The 23,369-nt window shown below is 38.9% G+C and overlaps 1 protein-coding gene across 2 annotated transcripts in view; it reads right to left on the bottom strand.

Moving 5' to 3' along the window:
• Positions 1-23,369, bottom strand: part of DGKH (diacylglycerol kinase eta) — a 193,962-nt gene that overhangs the window by 93,863 nt on the left and 76,730 nt on the right. For both annotated transcript variants that reach the window (XM_032150777.2, XM_032150772.2), the window contains exons 3-4: positions 7,236-7,346; positions 5,174-5,254 (exon numbers count right to left, since the gene is read on the bottom strand). In XM_032150777.2, coding sequence (XP_032006668.1) covers positions 5,174-5,254; positions 7,236-7,346 — 192 coding nt within the window. The remainder of the gene's footprint in view (positions 1-5,173; positions 5,255-7,235; positions 7,347-23,369) is intronic.

Below are 23,369 nucleotides of genomic sequence, written 5' to 3'. Positions count from 1 at the left end.
AGTAGACAGGGGGGTTCGCCTAGCCTCAAGCGATCCACCTGCCTGGGCCTCCCAAAGTGCTGGGATTACAGGCATGAGCCACCACGCCCAGCAAATTTTTGTATTTAGTAGAGACAGGGTTTCACCATTTTGGCCAGGCTGGTTTCAAACTCCTGACCTCAAGTGACCCGCCCACCTCAGCCTCCCAAAGTGTAGGGATTCCAGACATGAGCCACCCTGCCCAACCCACATCTATTTATTTATATTGTAAGACCTGGAGCAGAAGAATCTAGCAATACTGTGTGGCCTATAAAAACTGAGATAAATGGGCATTTTTTTTAAGCCACTAAGTTTGTGGTTGGTTGTTATACAGCAATAGAAAACTAATAGAATACCTGAGGCAATTTAGATAGCTAAAAATACAAAGTTATTAACTCCAGAGATGGGAGTGAGAGACTGCACAAGAAAGGAAGAGTTATCATACTGTGCGTAGGTTTTAAATCATGACCCAAATCCTTTGACATGACTGTCTTAATGTCTGTGGCCCCCCTCGAAGCCTGGCCGGCCTTAGTGACTCATTCATACCAATTGAATACCAACTGAACGTCATGGAAATGACACTGAGGAACTTCCTAGGCTAGGTCAGTCACTGCCCTGATCTCTAGAACCCATTTTACCAGAGAGTTCAGCACTGGGTTTTCAGGCAAAGCACAGGTTTTCCATTTTCCATTTACCATTTACGTAGTTTCCATCTACTAGTGTACTTTGTCAATATATTACCCTTAGAAACTTCAGCAAGAGGAGGGATGGCTGAAATGAAGTAGAATTTGGCCATTCCTGGATCCTCCAGCCATAATACATCAAACTACACCATTAGCCTCTGACACAAACCAGCCACAATAACAGCATCAGTAGCAGTCACAATAATTGAGGAAGGTAAGATAAAAGAGAGGAAGGTTTGTTAATCACTGGTTGAAAACATGTCTCTTGCTCCATTTTATACCCTGGAAAGTTCTACCAAATTCATTTGCTCTAAAACCCTAAGCAATCTGCCTAACTTTTTAGTCCCTACATTTGTTTTTGTGTCTTTGTTCTTTTATTTTGTTTTGTTTTGTTTTAGAGACAGGGAATCACTTTGTTGTCCAGGCTGGAGAGCAGTGGTGCAATCATAGCTCACTGCAACCTCAAACTCCAGAGCTCAAGCGATCCTCCCATCTCAGCCTCCAGAATAGCTGGCACTACAGGCACGCACCACTACACCTGGCTAATTTTTGTGTGTTTTTTTGTAGAGAAGGGGGGTCTCACTATGTTCCCCAGGCTGGTCTCAAACTCCTGGCTTCATGAGAGCCTACCACCAGCCTCCCAAAATGCCGGCATTATAGGCGTGAGCCACTGTGCCCAACCAGTCCCTGTATTTCTAGTCCAATAAACTAAAAAAATAGTATTTGGTTGAATGAAGAAATTTCTTGAAAATATTTCAACAAAAAGTCTTCTCATGCCTAAAATAGACTTTCATCTTATTAGTTAAAATCAACAAATACTTATGGATAAGGCACCATGAGATAAAAAGGTATGACAGAGTCCCCATCCTCAAGGAGGTTATAATAAAAATAGATAGTAAAAAAAAAAATTTTTTTTTTTTTTTTTTTTGAGAAAAAGTCTTGCTCTGTCACCCAGGCTGGAGTGCAGTGGCACAATCTTGACTCACTGCAACCTCCACTTCCCGGGTTCAAGCGATTCTCCTGCCTCAGCCACCCGAGTAGCTGGGACTACAGGCACGTGCCACCACGCCCAACTAATTTTTTGTATTTTTTTTTTTTAGCAGAGACGGGGTTTCACCATGTTAGCCAGGATGGTCTCGATCTCCTGACCTCATGATCCGCCCACCTCAGCCTCCCAAAGTGCTGGGATTACAGGCATGAGCCATCACGCCCAGCCAAAAGAAAATTCTTTTTAGACAGGGTCTCACTCTGTTTCCCAGGCTGGGATCATAGCTTACTAGAGCCACGAACTGCTCAAGCAATCAGCCTCCTGAGTGGCTGGGACTATGGGTACATGCCACCATACCCAGCTAATTTTTGTATTTGTTGTAGAGATGGGAATCTATGTTCTTCAGGCTGGTCTCAAACTCCTGGCCTCAAGTAATCCTCCTGCCTCAGCCTCTCAAAGTGTTGGGATTACAGGTGTGAGCCACTGTGCCTGGTCAAAAATAAATATTTAACTAAGTATAAGGCAGCATATGATAAATTCTGTAAGAAAGACACTACAGGAGAGATCACATGCCCAGTTGAAGGGCCAAGAAAGACCTGTATAAGGATTTGAATAATTTCCTACTCCAAAACCCCAGACCTTGTCTTCACCTGAAATTAATGCATGCTTCAAATCTTAAATTCTGAAACCCTCTTTCAGATTAAACTCTTAAAGGATACAAAATTCTAGCTAAATAGGAAGAATAATTTTTAGTGTTCTATAGCACCGTAGGATGACTATAGTTAACAATAATATATTACATAGCTTCAAATAGCCACAGGAGAATACTGAATGTGTGCAACACAAAGAAATGGTTGATGTTTGAGATGATGGATATCCTAATTACCTTGATCTGATCACTGTACATTGCATATATCGAAACATCACTATGTATCCTATAAATATGTACAGTCATTATGTGTCATTAAAAAAATAAAAAGCATTAAAAAACAAATAAATGTTGACTGGGGGGAAAACTTATTCACCCTCCATGAGGCTCCAGCAGAAAGAGGATTATTCTTCACTGCCCAGGGAAAAGCAAGTGGCTAATCCTACTAATAGGACTGGTGAAGTTCTGTCTACCTCACCCTACCCCACCTTCAAGTGCAAGAAAGAAGGAATAAACAAGGTTTTGGCCTTAGCTCTCCAACAATTCATCAGAAGCTCTGTATTTAGTGGTTGTTGGATCCTGTTCAGCCAAAGCTGTCCCCTACTCTTTGTATTGTAGTCTCAAAAACTGAGAAGAGCAGGGAGATGGATGAGTTATCAATCCCTCAAATATCTAGCAATCTCTCCCTTTCTCTTTCTGTCCAATATGCCCTATAAACCACCAACCCTGGATCAATTCATTTGTTTGTTCTCTATTCCCACTTAAAGAAAATGTTATAAGCAGAGGGAGTAGCGACATTACTAAACTTGATCTCCAATCTTTGGTAGACACCACTCACTACTTAGTAATCATTTATAGGTCCCTGTTCAGTTTCGATTATCTTTTTCTACAGAAGCCGCTATTAACCATCCTCAACTTTCACTCACAGCAGATAACCTTATCCTTCAATTTCAATGAGAAAACAGTATTTGGTTTTGAAATATATAAACTTCCTGGCCACACCTGCCTCTGTAAGCTTTCTGTCTCCCGTTCAACGCTGATTCTTAACCTGCGCTCTGATTCCTACACCCGTCAGCTTACTCAGCAATCATGCTTCATCGGTCATTCCCTCTCTCTCCTGAGTCTTCAACTTTCGGTTCTAACTATTCCTCCTCTCTTCATATAAATGCATTCAAAATCATTTTTAAAACCCAACAAACGAACAACAACAAAACTAAAATTCTCTTCTGGCCGAAACATTTTACTAGCTATCTCTGTTCTCCTTTTAACAGCCAAGCTTTTAGAAAACAGTTACCTACCTTGTCTCTGCCTGCCTTTCACTTTGCATTCACAGTACAGCCTAATGCCTGCCCCTAGCCTGCCCCACACTGAAACTACTCACATCAATGGGACCAAATGACCTCCAAGTTAACAAATTGAACTATCACTTTTCAATTCTTCTTTGACTTGACCTCTCTACAGTATAGGACGTGTCAAAGCATCTGTCTTAAAACTCTCTTCTGCTTGGTTTTTTATAACATCACTGACTCCTGATTCTCCTTTACTTAAGAATCCTATCAGTCTTTATTGGTTAAACCTTGAATTTTAACATTTTCCCAGGACTCCATTCTTGGCTTTCCTCTTCTCAAACTAAACTCTCCCTGGGGATCAGGGGAGATGGGGAGGAATATTTACACTATGAATTATCCCACATGCCCATAAATCAATAAGGCAACATCTGAATTCATTTGTGTCCTCTCTTCCCCCAATCCCTACCAGTGCTCACCTCTATCACGGCACTGCTGTACACCTGTTTAGCAGTCTGTCTCCCCTGCCCTGGCATGCCTAGGGGATGGACACTGCACGCTGCTGTCAGGAGTGGTAGCTTTCCAGGGAGGACTGGGAGTGTGGATGGGAGTGACAACACAGCAAGAACAATGCACCTTTGAAGACCTAGGGAGTATGTAGTTTTAAAAAGTAGCCCACATGAAATTGGGCTGAACGACGTCAGGAATATCTTGAGGGAAATTATATACATACACATTCACCTCTGAATTTCTTGTGCTTAACACATGGTGAGAACTCAATCCATACTTTGTGAATGAAAGAAGCTGGAAAAAAATGGGTTATCTGAAATAAGCTTTGAAGAATTGGTAGGATTCCCACAGTGATAGATGGGGGAGGAATCACTGAAGTCAGAGGGAACAGGAAAAGCACAGGCATGGGTAGAATTGCTGCACTGGTGGGACAGAGAAGGACAAATTAATTGTCTGGTAATACTAGAATGCTGAGACATGATCTTACAAGATCTGAAGACTGAGTTGGGGATGCCATTTGCAGGCAATGTGGAACCAGTGAGGTCTTTTTAAGCAATGTGATCTGTGATCAGAAAAGAAGAAACTGGAACAGAGCTGCCGAATGAATTACCTAAGTGAGAAGTGAAGCCCTGAACTACGGCAACTGCCTGAACGATGGCAACTGGGGTGAAATGGAGTGAAAGTAGGCTACATGGAGAAAATATTATTTTTAAGACTGAAGGTAAATAAACTTTTTAAATATTCAAGAACAATGGAATTAATTGAAGTATTAATTTAAAGGAGGTGAAAAACTTAAAGCACTAAAATTAAAAGGGAAAAATTATAAAATTTTTAAAAAGTATATTTAACCTCAGGTTAACTGAGTCATAACTGGTACTGGGTGTTAGAAGATACAGTGTATTTAAAGTTGATTGTGTTGGTAGGAACTCCAACATGCATAAGTTAGCAACAGTTTGTAATTGAACAGAGCATTCTGTACACGCTTAAGAAAGGTCATTCTATAACTTTTGAGAAGGGAGTTAGCAGAATAAAACCATACCGTGAAGCTGTTGTTAGCATTTTTCGTGCTTGCTTCAGCTACACTAGCATCTGAGAGGTCAACTTCATCAAATATCAGAGACTGTTAATGAAAAAAACATATAAAGACATTAGAAGAAAACCTAACTCAATGCTCTTCAATACATTTTTTCAATACAGGAATTAGGAATAGAAAATGGGGGGAAAAAAGTTAAGTTGGTGGTACTCTCTGCAATTTCTTCCTAGAAAGGAAAAATAAAAGCATTAAGTACAACTAATCCATAAATCCCCAACTGAAAAGGACTTTAGAGATGCCCTGGGAACACTGTTTCAACGCAAATGTTCTGTGCTCTCTGGAAGCATAACAGCTACCACTTATGGGGAACCTGCTGAGTGTGTGGCATACACATGCACAATGCAATCTCTCTGAAGCTTGTAACAGCTCTGCCAGGGAGGCAGAGGCAATATCATTCTTTCCAGGTTTGCAAGGTGAGAGCTGAGAACTAGTCCTGGCTTAGCTCATGACAAGTAACTGAACCTTCTGAACCTTATTTTCCTCATCTATAACTATGCATTCAAATGAGGTAATGAATTTGCTTTGCAAGTAGCAGATGACCCTTTTTGTATGCTCTTAACATCCAAGGTAGCAAGTAGGAAATCCTAGTCAATAAATGTAAGCTTCCCACTTTTAGTCACTCATTGTTCATGCTCATTCAGTGTTCTTCCAGCAAGGCAGGCATAACGGTGCACCGCGACAACTGCAGAAACTAGAACTTGAAGTAGTTGACAGCTAGACTTGAAACTGAAGTAGACTGTAGAACTAGTCTACTTCAGTTCAACCAATGTGACTGTAAGACTTGTTTGTTGACTGGAAGGAACCTACAGTCTAGCACAGGAGATTAAATAGACACAACTAACTTTAAGGTAAGATAGACAATTAAAAGAGAAGAAATACAATTAAATGCTATAGAAGGTCACAAATGATTTATCCAGCAGAAAACTGGACTCTCTTTGTGAATCATGGAATAAGGACTATTTGAGGGGATCTGGAAGAAAACAGGGAACTTTGTCAAGTGCAGATGGAAAAGGAAAAGTCATCCTAGTGATGGTAGCATGAGCCCAAACTGGAGGCTGTCAAATAGCCAATGCTGTCTAGAGATAAATGTGAAAAATCAGGATGGAGCCAGATCAGGGACAATTCTGAACATAATGACTTGTAAAATAAGATTATTTTACATGGTTATTACTTCTATAGATACATAAACTTAGAATTAGGTTTGTTTGCTTGTTTTTACCTGCTGGTGTACAACTCTACCAATTATATCAGGAGCATACATTTATAAAAATGAAAATAATTAATTATTCAACTGGCACAGTAGCCAGAAATCTTAATTTATTTTTGAATACTAAAATACGAGTTTTTACAAATTGCTTCTCCCAAAACTATATTATTATTATTTGATTCAATGGTTATATAAAAGATATTTTAAGTCTTGATTTGATTTCAATATGATTTGTATTCCTAATTGCTAGCATACTGGAGTGATTATTTCATATCAGGTACTATGGAAGCTCTTGATGTGTATTTTCTCCTTTAAGCCTCCTCTCAGCAACACATGCTGTCCACAGCCACTCCATTGGAATATGCTGGAAGTGGGATATGAGCTCTTGTCTGAACACAGAGCATGAATTCTTATAGCAACTACAGCAGCTCTCTCTCTCTCTCTCTCTCTCTCGGTCAGGGAAAGACTTACAAGGTAAAAGGTGGAAACCCAGGATGTTGCGTTTATTACATCTAATAAGGTTACATTTAATGTTTTATTTTAATTGGAAAGAAAGAAGAAAGGAAGAAAGAAATGAAACTACACTAGAGCCTTCCTAAAAGATTATTCTTAGGGACATGTTATGGGACTGACTCAAATAGACCTGCTTGGGATGGGGTCCCCGATGGATCACATTTATATTGAATTCATATAAGAGCATAATGCTATAGTGCGCTTCCAAGACAAAAAGAGCTTACAGAAACAAAATTTTACATCCATCCACAGCCTCAAATGCTTGAAACTAGTATTCTCGTGAGTTACCTTTGAGTCCTTTGCATAGTAAAGGGTGCGGCCTCGAAGTTTGAAGTATCGCTTTTTCCACCTTTGGAAAGAACTGGTTTGCTTCAATAGCTGTCCCTCTTTAATACTGGTCTAGAGAGAAGCAGAAGCACAATGACACGATTAAAATGAAATTCAAAACCAAATGAAATTCAGAACCAATGGTGCATTTTCATTAACATTTTGAATAATATTTCTCATGTCTTACAAATTACAAGAGAATATTTTACTCTCACCACAGCTTTGCATATATGCAAAGCCCCAAAGAGCACAAGTGAATTTGACATGGTTCCCTGCCCTCAAAGAATTCACGAATAATAGGCAAGACACATGCACATACACTAATACTTGCAATACAGTGTTATGTCCACACTGCCTTGTATATAGTAAGTATGGTGGAGGTGCAGTATAGTATGATTACGAAAGAGCATAGGTCCTGGAGCCAGAAACCTTGGGTTCACCTCCTGGTGCCACCACTTAGTAGCTGGATGATCTACTAAAGTGCCTATTAAACTTAGGCAAGTTACTAAACTTCTTCATGGCTTTATTTATTCATCTGTAAAATGGGGATGACAATAGGACATACCTTATAGGGTTGTTGTGAGAAATAAATGAAAAACACGTTAAAGGACTTAGTGCATGGTGCATAGTATGTGCTCATTAAATGTTAGTTACCATCAGCCAGGTGTTATTTCTAACATATACACAGTACTATGCAGGTGGTCCAGAGAAGGAAGCATCAACTCACCTCCGAGGGAGTCAAAGCAATGTTTCCAGACAAGGGCCCAAGGTGGGTCTTGAAGGAGTTTATGACAAGAGATGGGGCAAGGGCATTTTAGGTGTGTGCAAAAGTAGAAAGGTTAAAACAACATGGATATTTGGGGCATCTTCAAAGAGCTTTCTGTTATAAATGCAGTGAAGAGTTTGCAAGAGGGAGCAGAGGGAGATGCAGCTGGAAGAGGTAGGCAGGGACTCTGTGGCCCTGGGCCAGGCTCTGGTTAAGTGCCTTAGGTATGCTAGTTCATTTCGTTTTCACCAGCAAAATACTTTGAACCTCTCTGACCTCATCTAGCGTCTCCCTCTCTTGATTTCCTCCATCACAATGGCTGCGTTCTTCTACAGTGGGCCTACATACTCCTGCTGTAGGCTGGCACTACCTCCCCTCACCTCCCTCAGATATCCCTCTGGCTGACCCCTTCACCTCCTTCAGGTCTGGACCATCTCAATGAGACCCACCTGAGTAACTGCGTGTTTCACACTGAAACTTGTGCTTGCTCACCATATTTTCCCCCATCCTGATCTTATTACCCACCCCATCTTCTGACACATAATGTAATTTACTATGTTTATTGTGCTACCCCTATTAGAATATAAGATCCCTGAGTTTATTATATCTAAAAAAGTTAAATTTAACGTTTCATTTTAATTGGATGGAAAGAAGAAAGAAAGGAAAAAAGAAAGCAAACTACACTAGAGCCTTTCTATAGGATTACCTTAGAGGCCATGTCACAACACTGGCTCAAATAGACCCCCTTAGGACAGGGTCCAAGATGCATCACATTTGTACAGCATTCAATAAAGAGTTACAGTGCTATAGTGAGCCTCCAGGACAAAAACAGCTTGTAGAACCAAAATTTTAAATCATCCCACTGGATCGCACACTGACAATATCTCCAGTGCCTAGAACATTATCTGGTACATATGATAATGAGATCTATATGAATAAATGGCAGGTGCTGAGATCATATCTGTCTGTCTGATTCCACAGTTCATTTTCAACTTTTACATGACATTATTTCTTACTACCATAAAGACATAATATATTGAGAAAAGTTTGTTGTCTCCAATAAGACAGTTAAGTTGCATTAATATTTACTTTGAATTTCAGTAAGAATTTTACTCTAAAGCTTGCTCTAAGACTGTCTTCCTGGAACTGTTATGGAATCATTACAATTTAATTGTAACAAAACACTTTTGAAAGTCAGTACCAAAGAACCAATTTAGAGTCAGACAGACAGATTTCAAGCCAGGCTCCAGCATACAATAACAGTATGAACCTGGACAAATTACTCCAACTCTACGCCTCAGTTTTCTCTCCTAAAAATCAGAAATAACAATACCAACTTCACAAGCTTGTTGCATCTAACTTAATTATAAGATAATGCCTGTAGAGCACTTAGCACACTGTCTGGGTTAGAGAAAACATTCAATAGATGGCAGAAAGTGTTATTATTATGATATCATTATGCTATTAAGTCCAGGGAGTGTTTGCCAGGCATCAAATTATAAGAGCTTCTTGTAAGAAGTAAATAAGTGTTTGCAGCCACTGTCAGGACAAATAACAGCTGGAGTAGGACTGTATCAAGAGAGGAGGTTATAGGAGACAAGAGTCAGAATATGCTGGACACAACAGGGAGTGTGCTTTTTCTTCTAAGTGCAAAAAGCTAGTGAAATGTTTAAGGCAGGGAAGTGACAATGGCGAAATGGGTGAGAAAGGATGTAGTGATTCGAATGGCAGCCACAGTGGAAAACCACTGCCTCAGACTAGGGTAGGGTCTAGCTGCACATCTAAACCAATTATAGCTGTTGGAGTCCACACAGAAGCAATGGTAAGAGAGGCCTCCTGAGAGGAAGCGGTGAGAAAGGCCAGGTGTCAGGAGAAAATCTTGCCCTTAATAAGCTTCATGTGGCAGCAGCTAAAAGTGCTCCTGGAATGAAACTGCAGGCCCCATTTTGCACAAACTCTTAAGAAAAATAAGATTTAATGCCAGCATTCTAAGGCCTCCCTCCTCTGCCTTTGTTTTTATAATTGCAACTCATTTTTTATAGTGTAAACCACCATTTCAATGTCCTACCACATGGTATCAGCTTAATATACAGGGATGGGAATAGGTTATCTTTTATCATCTCTCCCATAACCCGAGCCCAGGACCCATGTAAACACTGGGCAAACCCCATCACCAAGTACACTGTTACCACCACTGACTGTAGCAGGAATTAAAAGGTCCCCAAGTCTCACCCCAAAGCCCACTTATTTTTAGTGATACTTCATAACATGGAATCCCAATACAGAAAGCAAATAACATGTACCAGCAATTCACACTGACTTATATTCTATAACTACCTTTTTATTCCATAAATCACACTAAAGTTTTGCTTATAACAATAAAAATTAAAACATATTCATAACAAAGGTATTTTTAAAAAGGGGAAAAACATAATGATATAAATTTCTAAATAAGTCAAATTAATATAATTTGAATCTATTGAGGCTGAGAGTGTTATAGTAAGTGCATATCAGTATTAGCTACATGGCAAAATTACCAGAAATATTCAAATTTATTATGTGACATTTATACCAGAAAGACTAAAAATCCATATTTATCATCTAATTATTTTGTATATTTTAAATGTCATATATCTTGAGAATTTACCCCTGAAATAAAATCTATGTTATCACCAATTAAGTCAGAAATACAAACCAAAGGGAGCAACATTACAGGAAAAAAATTTACAACTTTATTGAGATATCGTGATCATATTAGAAACTGCACATAAATTATACATTTTGATATGTTTTGACATACAAATATGGCCATGAAACCACTACCATAGTCAAGATACTGAACATATTCGCCACACTCAAAACTTTCCTTGCATCCCTTTATAATCACTACCTGTCCCCAAGCAACCACCTGTCTGCTGCCAACAGTTGCTTCACATCCTCACCAACATTCAGTCAGTCACTTTAATTTTAGGCATTCTAATAGGTATATAGTATCTCCTTATGGTTTTAATGTGCATTTCCCTAATGACTACTGATTTTGAGCATTTTCCTTTGCTTATTTTTCATGTGCACATCTTCACTGGTGAAATGTCTGTTTGAATCTTTGGTCCATTTTTAAAATCGAACTGTCTGTTTTCCTATTTTTGCATCTTAAATGACGTTTACATATTCTGGATGCAAGATATTTATCTAACATGTGATTTGCAAATATTTCTTCCCAGTCTGTGACTTGTTTTTTCCACTGTATTAATAGCAACTTTTGAAGAGCAGAGGATCCTGAATTTGATGAAGTCCTATTTATCAATTTTTTTCTTTTATGAATCATGTCAAATCTAAGATAGCTTTGTCTAACCCAAAGTCACAAAGATTATCTTCTATGGGAAAACATTATTTGTACATACATGCATGACTATTAATCTCAACACAGAATCTAGTCACTCCAATTTTCAGTTGCTCTGTTACTAATTTCCTGTCTACATTGCTTTTTTTTTTTTTTTTAGAAAATATGAACAGGTATAATTATCTAAAATACTGGTTTGTAGCAATTACCCTGTAGATAGACTATTAGAGGAATATCATAAAATGTATAACTTCTGAAATTTATAATATACATTTTGCATATCCATAAAGAGGCACCTCCATATTTGAGGAATTAGTGACTTAATGTAGCTAGTACGTAACTAAGAAATAGACCACAGTCCTCTATGTTGGCTTTTTGGTAGCAAATGGTGAATGTACAAGCTAATCCAAATCTGACTTTTCTAAAGTTAGTCACATCTTTTTATAACGCTAAAAATTATTGTGGTCTTGGATCATACACATTTTTTAGCCAAATCAAAGAATGTCCTGCAAAATTATTTGGCTAAAGTAAGTATAATTCTTACTGTAAATTCATGTTTAACTCCAAAACATGCCCACTCTTTGTTGTATTCTCTGAAGACAAAATTTCCTCCTATTCATCTATATAGGTGGAGCGTGTCTTCTTGATCCATGTTTCAAAATATTTGCACACATCATATGCAATGACATGATATGCTAACAGCCTAATCTGAAAAGCTTTCCCAGGACCTATAGAAAACATTAAGAATTATGAAGAAAGACTGACACTGTCTATTATAATTTGATGTCCCTTCTGAAACTTACGTTGAAATACAATCCTCAGTATGGCAGTGTTGAGACCTAGAGCCTTCAAGAAGCTATTGGGTCATGAGTGCTCTGCCTGCATGAATGGATTACTCCATACACAGATTAATGGTTAATGGATCAATGGGCTAAGATGAGAGTGGAACTGATGGCTTTACAAGAGAAGAAAGAAAGATCTGAGCTAGCACATTAGCATGCTCAGCCCCCTTGCCGTGTGATACTCTGCGTAACCTTGGGACTCTGCAGAGAGTCCCCGCCAGGAAGAAGGCTCTCGCCAGATGCCCAGCTATGCCCTTGGACTTCCCAGCATCCAGAACTGTAAGAAATAAATTTATTTTCCTTATAAATCACCCAGCCTCAGGTGTTCTAAGCAACAAAAATGAACTAAGAAACTGCCACTCTTTATGTGGCATAATGAGAAGCTAAATCTTGTGATGACATCATGAAGCACTCATGCCCTCTCATTCCACTTTCTCTTTCTGTCTTCTTTCGCCCTTTAGCTTCTCCCTTTGGTCAACAACCAACATATATTATAAAAGTTCCACCAGAAATTATGTAGTCTAGCTACAAAGAACTATCATGTCCCTCATCAGGAACCTAATTGGGGTAGTGGGGAAAATTTTTCATGCCGCACCTCAGAAAGTCTGACTTATGAATATTTCAAACACAAATAGTCATTAGTAATGAGAAGGTCCTTATTCTGGCTAACTGTGTAAAGGACTCGAGAGAGAGACTCCATGGCAGAGGTGAGGTGTACTCTTCATCACACAGACAGTATCCACTAATGACGCTCCAAGTGAAGGACTCTCTGTGTCCCAGGAACCTGGGCTCCAAGTTAGAACTAGGAGTACATCTTTCCATAGAAACCATGTCATAAATTTGCCTTAATGCTTAAGTCCTCACGCTATTCTCTCATGTGTCTGAATCCCAAGGATACCAGTTGCCTAATACTTCTATGGGTGTAGTGGTGAGAAGGAATGAATCCTGACACAGCTGCAGAAAAATGAACAGGAAGGTCACTGGCAAATTAGGAGGTCAATCTCAACTGAGGATAGGTTTTACCTGCCTTTTGCCCTGGCCTGGATTATAAACTATTTGGAGGCCGGGAGGCCTATCTCATTTTTTTTGTATCACCATTGTGAAGGTTCTATAATTTATGTAAGTACAGATGCTCCTCAAGTTACAATGAACATACTAATAAACTCATAAGTTGAAAATATTGTAAGTCAAAAATGCATTTCATATACCTAGCCTACTGAACATCACAGCTTAGCCTAATCTACCTTAAACGTGCTCAGAACACTTACGTTAGCCTACAGGTGGGCAAAATCATCTAATACAAAGCCTATTTTCTTTCCTCTGGTTCACCCATTCTTCTGCCTCAGCTCTCCGGTCTGGGTACAGGTCCCCCACCATCCCGGCTAATTTTTTTTTTTGTCACCGTGGTCTCGATCTCCTGACCTCAGGATCTGCCCACCTCGGCCTCCCAAAGTGCTGGGATTACAAGCGTGAGCCACCGCGCCCGGCCACAAAGCCTATTTTCTAATAAAGTATTGAATATCTCATGTAATTGAATACCACATTGAAAGTGAAAACAGAATGGTTGCATGAGAACTCAAAGTATGTTTTGTACTGAATTCATACTGCTTTCATATCAGAAAATTGGAAAATAATTAAGTTGAACCACTGTAAGTCAGGGAATGTCTTGTGTGCGTGTCTGCGTGTTGTGTGTGTGTGTGTGTGTATATAATATATATTATTACTTTCATAGAAAAATGTGGTCTAAGTTCCAAACAACCAGTTCATAAACAAACTACTTCTGGAACAAAATCTAGTTGTGAGTTGGGGTCTGTAAGTAAAAAGGAAAATGGGCAAAGTAACCTCTGTGACAGTAGTTCATAACTTTGGTTGGATCAAGACGCCTTTTCAGAATCTGTTGAAAGTTGTGAATACTATCTCTCCAGAAACATGCGTGCATATGCGCACATACACACACTAAAAATTACATAAAATTTTAGAGGGTTCATGAACTTTCGAGATCCACCATAACTAAAAATTACAGCCTCCATTTAACAGTAAATTGGATTAGTGTTTTGGTGGTTGTTTTTTAAATAATTGGATTAGTTTTTTGGTTGTGTTTTTTAAATAAATCAGTCCTTAATATGGTTATGGGTAACAAATATTAATTCTTTTAAACTTTCTCTTCAGTTAGTTTAATGGTCTCCTATACCATTTGAAACAGCGTAATTTGATATTACTTGAGGTTAGAGAGCAATAACTGAAAAATTTTGAGTTCCAATTTTCTGTTGCATTTTCAGCAGTAGTTAATAATTATATAACCAAACAAATCCTAAAATATACAGGCATTTCCTAATTCGAAAGTTTGAAATATGCTTATTTATTCAATTTGAAAATTTTATTTTTGAAGATATACTACATAGTTTTTCTTCCCAAGATCATTAAACGTTATTTTATAAAAATGAAGATTACCCTAAGAAAAATTAATTTGAATTCAAATATTCACTCCTTCAAAACACAAAGGAATATATTTTCATTCCATGTTTTCAGTCCTAGTTTATTTTCAAACCAAGACTGGAGATGTGGAAACTCTGGGTAACACATTATTTTCACTTTAGACTAGGAAAGCTCAATAACCTGAAATAACCAAACAACGGTTCAGAGTCTTTCATGTCCTATCCAGTTTCATGGTTCACTGCTGCACAAAGTGTGCACTTGTGACTCATAAAAGGACACTACCATAGAGAGAGGTCAAAAGATAATATGGGGAAACTATAACCACAGTGGAAAGGAAGTATCAAAGGCTGTATTATCAGTATTTTAGAGAGTTATTCTTCAAAAAAATAACACTGATTCAGCATTTATGATTAAAAAGAGAATGTGCAAAAAATAAGAGGTATAAAAATCAAGACTTAATAGTATGTTAAATAATCATTAACCTGATCAGAAAGGAATATGAAGTATTCATTTAAAAACATACAGATTACATGGCACAACAATGTGAATATACTTAAAGCTACTGAAATGCACATTTAGAAATGATTAAGATAGTAAATTTTGTTATAAATTTTTGTTATAAAATTTTTACCATAATGTAAATAATTTTTTTTAAAAAAGAAGAGATTACAACACTCTTAAATATCCCAGAAAGTCCTTGGGATAAGAGCTAAAAACTTTTAAGGGGATAATGTAGCTTCTAGTCTAACAAAGTTAGTGAGAGAAGGAGAAAGAAACTACACTGAATGTCATGGAAGAGCCATCTCACCGTGTTCAGAACTGAAGATTTATGGCCCAACACCGACCACAGGACTGCTTTTTGGACCACACTGCAGATGACCGGTAACCATGGGAAGCCACCTCGGCTAAGAGGAGCGGCTCTGAACTCTGTCACGTGACATCATGCTAGTCTTTTGTTACTCTAAATCCATTCCTCTTCTTTCAGATGCTTGCTCAGATTCATTCACATACAAATTCTTTATTTCTTTTCCTGAAAATGCTTAAAATATGCAGTCCAGTCATGCCCATTCAATACAGTCCTATTTCAAGATGCTTTGAGGAGAAATACTCGAAGGCTGTAGCCACTGCCAAGGGGGATTCGGGAGAGTTATATGGTGAGCTGCATCACTGTAGCATCTGGTGTCACCCAAGGTAGGCAGCCCATAATTCCTAAACCCAAACACAGAACATTAAAGTGCTGTAAAAATACATCTTGGCCAAAGAATAAATCATTTGGAAATTCAAATGGCAGAAGTGGGTGTATTCGGATTTTTGTAAAGTTCTGTTTAAGGCAATGGGGAAGAAAAGTTAATGTTTGGTCTATTTATGTTCTAAAAGTACTGTTTTAAGGAAATGTAAATAACCTACTTCATTCTCCCATGGTTTTGCGGGTAATTTTCTAAAATGAAAATCTAGTTAAATTACGCCACTGCTTCAAGCCCTTTATTAGTTCTCTTCTGCCTGCCACATAAAGTCCAAGCTCCTACATGTACCATAGAAGGCCCCTACACAGCCCTCCAAATGCGTGGCCTACCCCTCCCAAGCTCCTTCCTCTGCCCTAAATATCCTCTGCTCCATTTGTCTGTCTTGAAATCTATTCATCTCAACATTCATCCAGCACCATTAGCCCTGCGAAGGCTTCCTTGACCCCGTAGGGGTAGGAAGGAGCCACCACTCCCACCTTCGGGTCTCCAATACATCCTTATCCTGTCTGTGTAACAGCACCTATGACACTGAACAGTGTCCATCCACATATTTATGGTCGCACCAAGTCGCGGCCTTTAAGAGGGCAAAGACTGCATCCTACCCATTTTTGTAACATCACCATCTATGGCATTAGGTAACACATCATAGGGCCTCCATAAATAAATGTTGGTTGAGTTGACCTAAACAACTTTTACCAACAGTATAAAATGGTATGTAAGGTAACTGTGTATTTTGAAACAAAGAAAAAAATTAGAAAACGGGAAAGCCCTGGGCCCCTGATTGAGGGGAAATGGTATCAATGAGTAAACAAGAAACACAGGCTGGAAATGCTTTTTTTTTTTTTTGAGACGGAGTCTCGCTCTCGCCCAGGCTGGAGTGCAGTGGTGCGCTCTCGGCTCACTGCAAGCTCTGCCTCCCGGGTTCACGTCATTCTCCTGCCTCAGCCTCCCGAGTAGCTGGGACTACAGGCGCCCGCCAACACGCCCGACTAATTTTTTGTCTTTTTAGTAAAGACAGGGTTTCACCATGTTAGCCAGGATGGTCTCGATCTCCTGACCTCGTGATCCGCCTGCCTCGGCCTACCAAAGTGCTGGGATTACAGACGTGAGCCACCGCGCCCGGCCGGAAATGCTCTTATGGCTTCCAGGGTTCAGCAGATTTGAGGCTGTTTGTTTTCACGTGTATGAAAATGGACACAATGCTCAAAGGCATACGTCTGGAGGGACAGAAAATGTCTATCCTGATTTTTTATGAAAATATTGTGCATTTAGAGATGTTCCTTATAGAGTCATTTTCAAGGCAAATAATTTATGTTTTTTACAGAATTATTACATTCTTCAAATCTTACATAAGCATGGATTAATCTCCTGTGATGTGATGTGTGAGGCTGTGGTGTATATATAAAGATGTATAAAATATAGTCCTTGCCTCATGAAGCTACAAACCTCTCTATGTTACAATATACAAACAGCTAATTTTAAATTCTCGAAGAAAAAAAAGAAAAGGAAAAAACATTCTTGCCTTTCTCTAAAAGATGTGATTAAAAAGATTTAGCTGGGAGGCAGTTATTCACATGAAAGTTAATCCTCAAAATAAACTTCTGTTTATGTACGGCTAAACAAACGTTTCCTATAAAAGAACAAGCATAACCAAAAGTGATTAATTTGTAACAGCTCTAGCAAATATAATCATATAATCAAAGTGTGGTTAAGAAAAAAGCAAGTGGCTCCAAATATTTCAAAATAATGAGTATACCAAGTGAAGAAACAAAGATTCATTTTTTTTAAATCATGCTATTATATTCGATGTTAATGTTCAACCAAAATAACAAAGTTAGTAACAAATATAAGAAATAGTTATAATCAGAGCTATGGTTAAGAATCTGTTAAAAGCAAGTATGTTTTAGTTTCGTTTTGTTCACAAATTCTAGGATGAGGCATTAACTCCCCCCTCCTCCCAAAAAGGGCTTAGAAACGTTTGTATTAACTGCCATTTAGTCATATAATCTGGCAGTTAATGGTTTAGTACTACCTAACCCTCATGGAAAATCAGTAAAGCCATATGGACTCCAACTGGAATCCAATAACCTAGTTTAAAAAAATTAAAAGCAAAAAGATCAATGAACCTGACTTTGAAAAATCATTTTCAAAAAATAAAAGCATTACAAGTTGAATAAATTCTTATATAGCTGGCTTTCTGAAACTGTTTTTAGTCCAATGTCTTAAAGCTACAGAATTGCTCGTTTCATGCCCTTTGCTTAAAGAAAATAAAAGTAATTTCTCTTTTAAATTATATACACACATGGATGCTCCAGGATGTCACCTAAATTTTCAGAAATGCCTCTGTGTCACAAGTTGAAGCTGCTTAGATGGAAAAGCACTTTAATGCCCCAAGGAGAATGCAACTTTAAAAACAGCCCTTTGATGAGCCTTTTGTAAAGCTTAGAATCCTTGAAAAATCAGGCACTGCCTGATTTATCCAGTAGGTATACACTTTCACATGCGATGCTGGCTTTTAGAGGAGCGTTAAACAGGTGTGTAAAGTGCAAAGGTCAGTGAGGATGCATGTCTTTTACAGATGCCTTCAAGAATTCCAGAAGAACCTCTAGCTTCTACCAGTCATGTCCCAGCATGACCTCCACTTCTCATCTAAGGAATGGAATTTGGCATCATGGGAGAGATGGATCAGGGGAGATTTCAATACTCCACATTTTATTTGTGTCACTTCTTTCCTATCTCTTCTAACTACTATCTATTGTGTCCTCTCAAACAATTTTTCTTTGGCCTATATATTTCCTTATTCATTTGTCATATAAATTCCAGGAAAGCTGTGTTAGGCTTTCTTGGGTGTCTGTACAAAACCTGTAACATCATGAATCTATCTGACCATCTTTAATGGTCAAACTAAGCCTCTATAGTTAACAGACTTTCACCTCTGAAATGGAAATAATGCCTGCATATCACTATGTGCTATGATGATATATGAGGCAATGGATTCAAAATAATATATAATTCTTTAAAAACATGGTATGTCAAGATATTATCATCATAATAGTCCTCATCCTAAGCATTATTTATTATGGAAAAGTTTTTGTTCCTTAAATCCATCCCTTTCCACCCCTCTTGCTATTGCCTTAGTCTAGGCTCCTCTAATTCTCTTGGACTCAATAGTTTACTAGGTGCTCTCCATCCTATCAATTTTTCCCACCACTAGTCCATTCTTTCCACTGTGGACAAAATTATCTCTGAAATCCTGCCAAACTCCGGTTCAATATGTTCAAGGTGTGCCCATCACCCACATAATTCCAGACCTCTTAGCTGGGCATACAAGACTCTTTTGTCCACAAGTGCCCCACCTTCCTTGACAGCCCCATCTTCAGCAATCCCCCTAAGTTCCTCTGATAGTAAAGTAAAAGAGAAGTACTTAGTAATCCCCAAATACACCATGCTTCCCTGTGTCCAAGCTTTTTCACCGGCTCTCCCTTCTACTCAATATCATCCTCCACTGCCTCTTCTAAACCTCCCACCCCATCCCATCCGCCTTCAAAGCTCTGGCCACTATCACATCCTTGGTATACCCACAGCTCTATGCTCATGCATTATTTATAGGATTAATCGTGCTGCATAGGGATTTTTTTTAATGCCTGGGTCTCTCCTATAGGACTGAGTTTCTCAGTGACAAAAACTGTATCTCATTTATTTTTCTATCCCACATATAGCCAAGTATTTGATATGTAGAAAATAATTAATACATGTTAACTAATTTGTCAAAGAATCAGGAAACAAAAAGTAAGAAATTAAAGGATTAAAACTTTTTTCTTTGTTGATAACAACTGGAGGAATTCAGTGGAAAAAGACAATTCAATTTTTCTTTCCAGCAAGTGAATATACTGGCAGGAAGCATAAAACAAAAATAGACCTGACTCCTGTAAAAGAGCCCCAAGCTGGGTTCCACATCTGCCTCCACCATTTACTAGCTCTGTGACTTCACATAAGTAATCATATCTATGAACCTAAGTTTCCCCATCTGTAAATAAATAAACATCACCTGCCCTGTATTCCTCAGACTTGTCAGGAAGAAACAAAATAATAAGCAAACATCTCCTATAAACTCCCAAATGCTATGAAGTATAAGACGTAAGGTACTATTTGAGTAGGTCACACTTTGGGGAAAAAGGTGTTTTTAGTGGGACTGATACAAAGTACATAAAGAGACAATCCTGGACAAGGGCCCAATGCTTCTATTTGGATAAATTGTTGCACAAAACCCTAATTTAACCACAGAAAGAAAATGTCTAAAGTTTTCTAAATCTTAAGCATAAAAGCAAAAATCAATCATGAAATTGTATTTAATATAATAATGGAGCATGGTTCATAACAAGCTATGTAATATTATTTTACTTCTTAGAACACCGATCTTATCTTGTTTACCAGTGAAAATTAGGAAATGATTAGAATTGCTGATGGATAACTCCACTTGGATGCCACTGGCTCTTCAAAATTCAATAAGCCCCAAACTAATACGTCTGTCTCCCCGAGTAGCCTGCATGCTCAGTGAGAGCAGAGGCCACGTCCACCTCAGTCACCACTGGAGCCCGGGTGCTTACCAGAGTTCCTGGCACACATGCTCTTAGTAATGATACACTGAACGAATGAATGAACACTGACATTCAGATAAAGTAGCTGAGATGGCTTTTGGGGGAAACTTGCACAGAAGCCTATCTTTAGGAGCTCTTCAGGCAGACCCTCGGCAGGAACCCAGCAGCATTGTGAGAACTCTAGCCAGAGGTGCCTATTTTGTGGCGGGTCATCTCCTCACTTGCAAATCTCCCTGTGGCAAATATAAGCAATTAGCTGTTGTCTATTCTGGACTTTCTTCCCCCAAATTAAAAGCCATTCTGCTTTTATCCACTACCATTTCATTGTTATTAGGGGAAGCTATCGATCTTGTCCACATTAATGTTATCTTCGTGAAGGGGACGGGTATACAGAAGAGATACACCTACAAAATGTGTAAATGAACTACTAATTGTAGATAGTGAAATTAAAAGATATTAGACTTTCTATCCTTCCATATTTTATCCAACAGTTAAACTTAGCATAATTTAGCTTGAAAGGTGGCCAAACACAAACCACACAGACCCACGTTTTACCCCATCCTAAAGCCTATCTTCACCACAGGTTTGCCCTTCAATATATTGTGTCTCCTATCATAACATTGCTTTTTCCTTTTATTTGCCCTTCTAAATATATTTATGTGATTATAAAATAAGAACTATTTTTCCCCACAGCCATGCCAGAACTCATATCTCAGCAATGACTGCTCCTTCTCGTGGGTCTGGAAGGGAAGTCATTTGATCTTGCTCTGATTCTGTCTGTCAACCTCCTTCATCGGCCACCTGTGAAACTGCTTCAAGCCTGGCTTTCCTATCGGCCTCCAAACTTTCCCATCAGCTCCTTTTGACTCCAGACTCTTGGCTTTGTACTGGTATCCTCCTTTCCCCTTGTAAAATTTTGTCCCACCATGAATTTCCTACTTTCTTAAAAGTAAATGTAAGCCTCTGTATTTAAATAAGGATACACACATGACACTAAGCTCTATTAAATAAGCCAGTTGCTCTAAAGTCTGGCTGATCATTACATGGAGACCTTTATAAACATTAATGCACTTTGATTCAATTGGTTTAGAGTAGGGCATAGGAACCTACACATACTAAAATCTATTTTGGTGATTGGAATTATCAGGCTTAAAAGACTATTGTACATATAATAATTTGCATAAACCCTTTAAAAAGGTATAATTGAGCACTTTTGTTACTTTTCCCATGCACCTTTAACTAATGTCATTAAGTGTAACCACTTACTTTTATCTGGCTCTGTGCATTTTAAAAATCTGGTGTCAAAATCTTCCTAAAACACATTTTTAGGAAGCTCTGCCCCCACCCAGGAGTAGGAGCAGAAGCTAATTTAGGTTTAATGACTGACCATGCTCAGTGTAGCTCTTCAGGGCTAGCCACCCACAAGAAATCAAGCTACACTCAACTATGATCCGAACAAAAGCCATATCCAATTGCAGATGAAGACTGGAATATAACCTCCAACGAGGGAATAAGAGCTACATGGGTACTGGACTCAACCCTGTGTGCTAGGATATTTCTGGACACGGGCAGAGAAGAATGGCCCCAGCTGCTGTATGCCCCCTTTTGTGATATGTCCATCCCTGCACTGTCATGCTGACCTTGCCAGGAAAGCAAATGCTGGTGGAAGAACTACAGCAGGAACAAGGGGAGCTTCAGAGAATGATGTCCCCGCTTACAGGAGAATGGCAGTGAGGGATGTTTCTGGGACCAACACTTAATGACAGTGCAATCAGATGATGAGGGTGATCTGACATTTACAATATCACAAAACATTTCCCTTTTTATAAACTGCCACCAGGAGCAGCTGTCCTCAAGCAGTTTGGTGTATCAGGATCATCTGAGCTTTTCCCAAATACATGTGACCAGGCACTTTGAACAGACCATCCAGAACCTAAGCAGCACAGCCTCCCCATTCCGGGATGCCTCTGAGGAATTCTATGGTTCTGTGAAACAGAGTTCCAAAGCCACGTGGGGCCAGGCATCGTGGCTCACTCCTGTAGTCCTACCTACTCAGGAGGCCAAGGCCAGAGGATCGCTTGAGCCCAGGATGTCAAGGCTGCAGTGAGCTATGATTGCACCACTGCACTCCAGCCTGGGCAACAGAACGAGACTAAGTCAAAAAAAAAAAAAAAAAGCCACAAGGCTAGATGGTATGCATTGACTATAATGACATTTAACATTACATAAAACCTTGACATTTAATATTCTAGAGGTTTGTACAATAGTCTATTTATTTTTATTCACAAAAACCATATATGACTTTTTGTTTTTAATTTTACTGTAAGTGTTTACTTTTACATATAAAACACACACACGTTCTGAATCTGGTTGTCTGAGACGTCCATGTGACAGAAAGCTGTAGTCTGGCCACAGTGTAGTATGTGCTGGCAACATTCACTCTCTGTGCAGGGCGTGCCAGGGTGAAGCCCAGTGAAGCGCTCGCTCTTCAGTGGGTCTGTCTGCAGTATTCCATCCCGCCATGCTCAACCCAGGGATAAAAAAATGGCTTTCCACCACAATTCCTGTGCCCTTTTCCCTGTCCAGAAAGGAAGAAATTCAACCTGTCAAAAGCCAGTTATGCTGCAGCCTGTGCAAACCTGAGAAGTGGTTATGTCTGCCCCTCGAGACCTAATTGAGGGAATGTATGCCCAAGGAATGCAAAGCAGCAAGCGTCCCCCTGTCTAGTGAAATATTCCAACACCTCTGAATATGTTCAAATATCTTTATTATTTTGCTTGAAATACTATAAACTCTAATATTTGGGACATTTACATTTAAATATAAATCAATGCATTCTAAAGCAAAATAATGAAGATTATCCAAGATT

This window comes from Hylobates moloch, unplaced genomic scaffold (genome assembly GCF_009828535.3).
Source record: "Hylobates moloch isolate HMO894 unplaced genomic scaffold, HMol_V3 SCAFFOLD_4, whole genome shotgun sequence".
Taxonomy (NCBI): domain Eukaryota; kingdom Metazoa; phylum Chordata; class Mammalia; order Primates; family Hylobatidae; genus Hylobates; species Hylobates moloch.
This window is presented reverse-complemented; position numbering and strand designations above follow the sequence as displayed.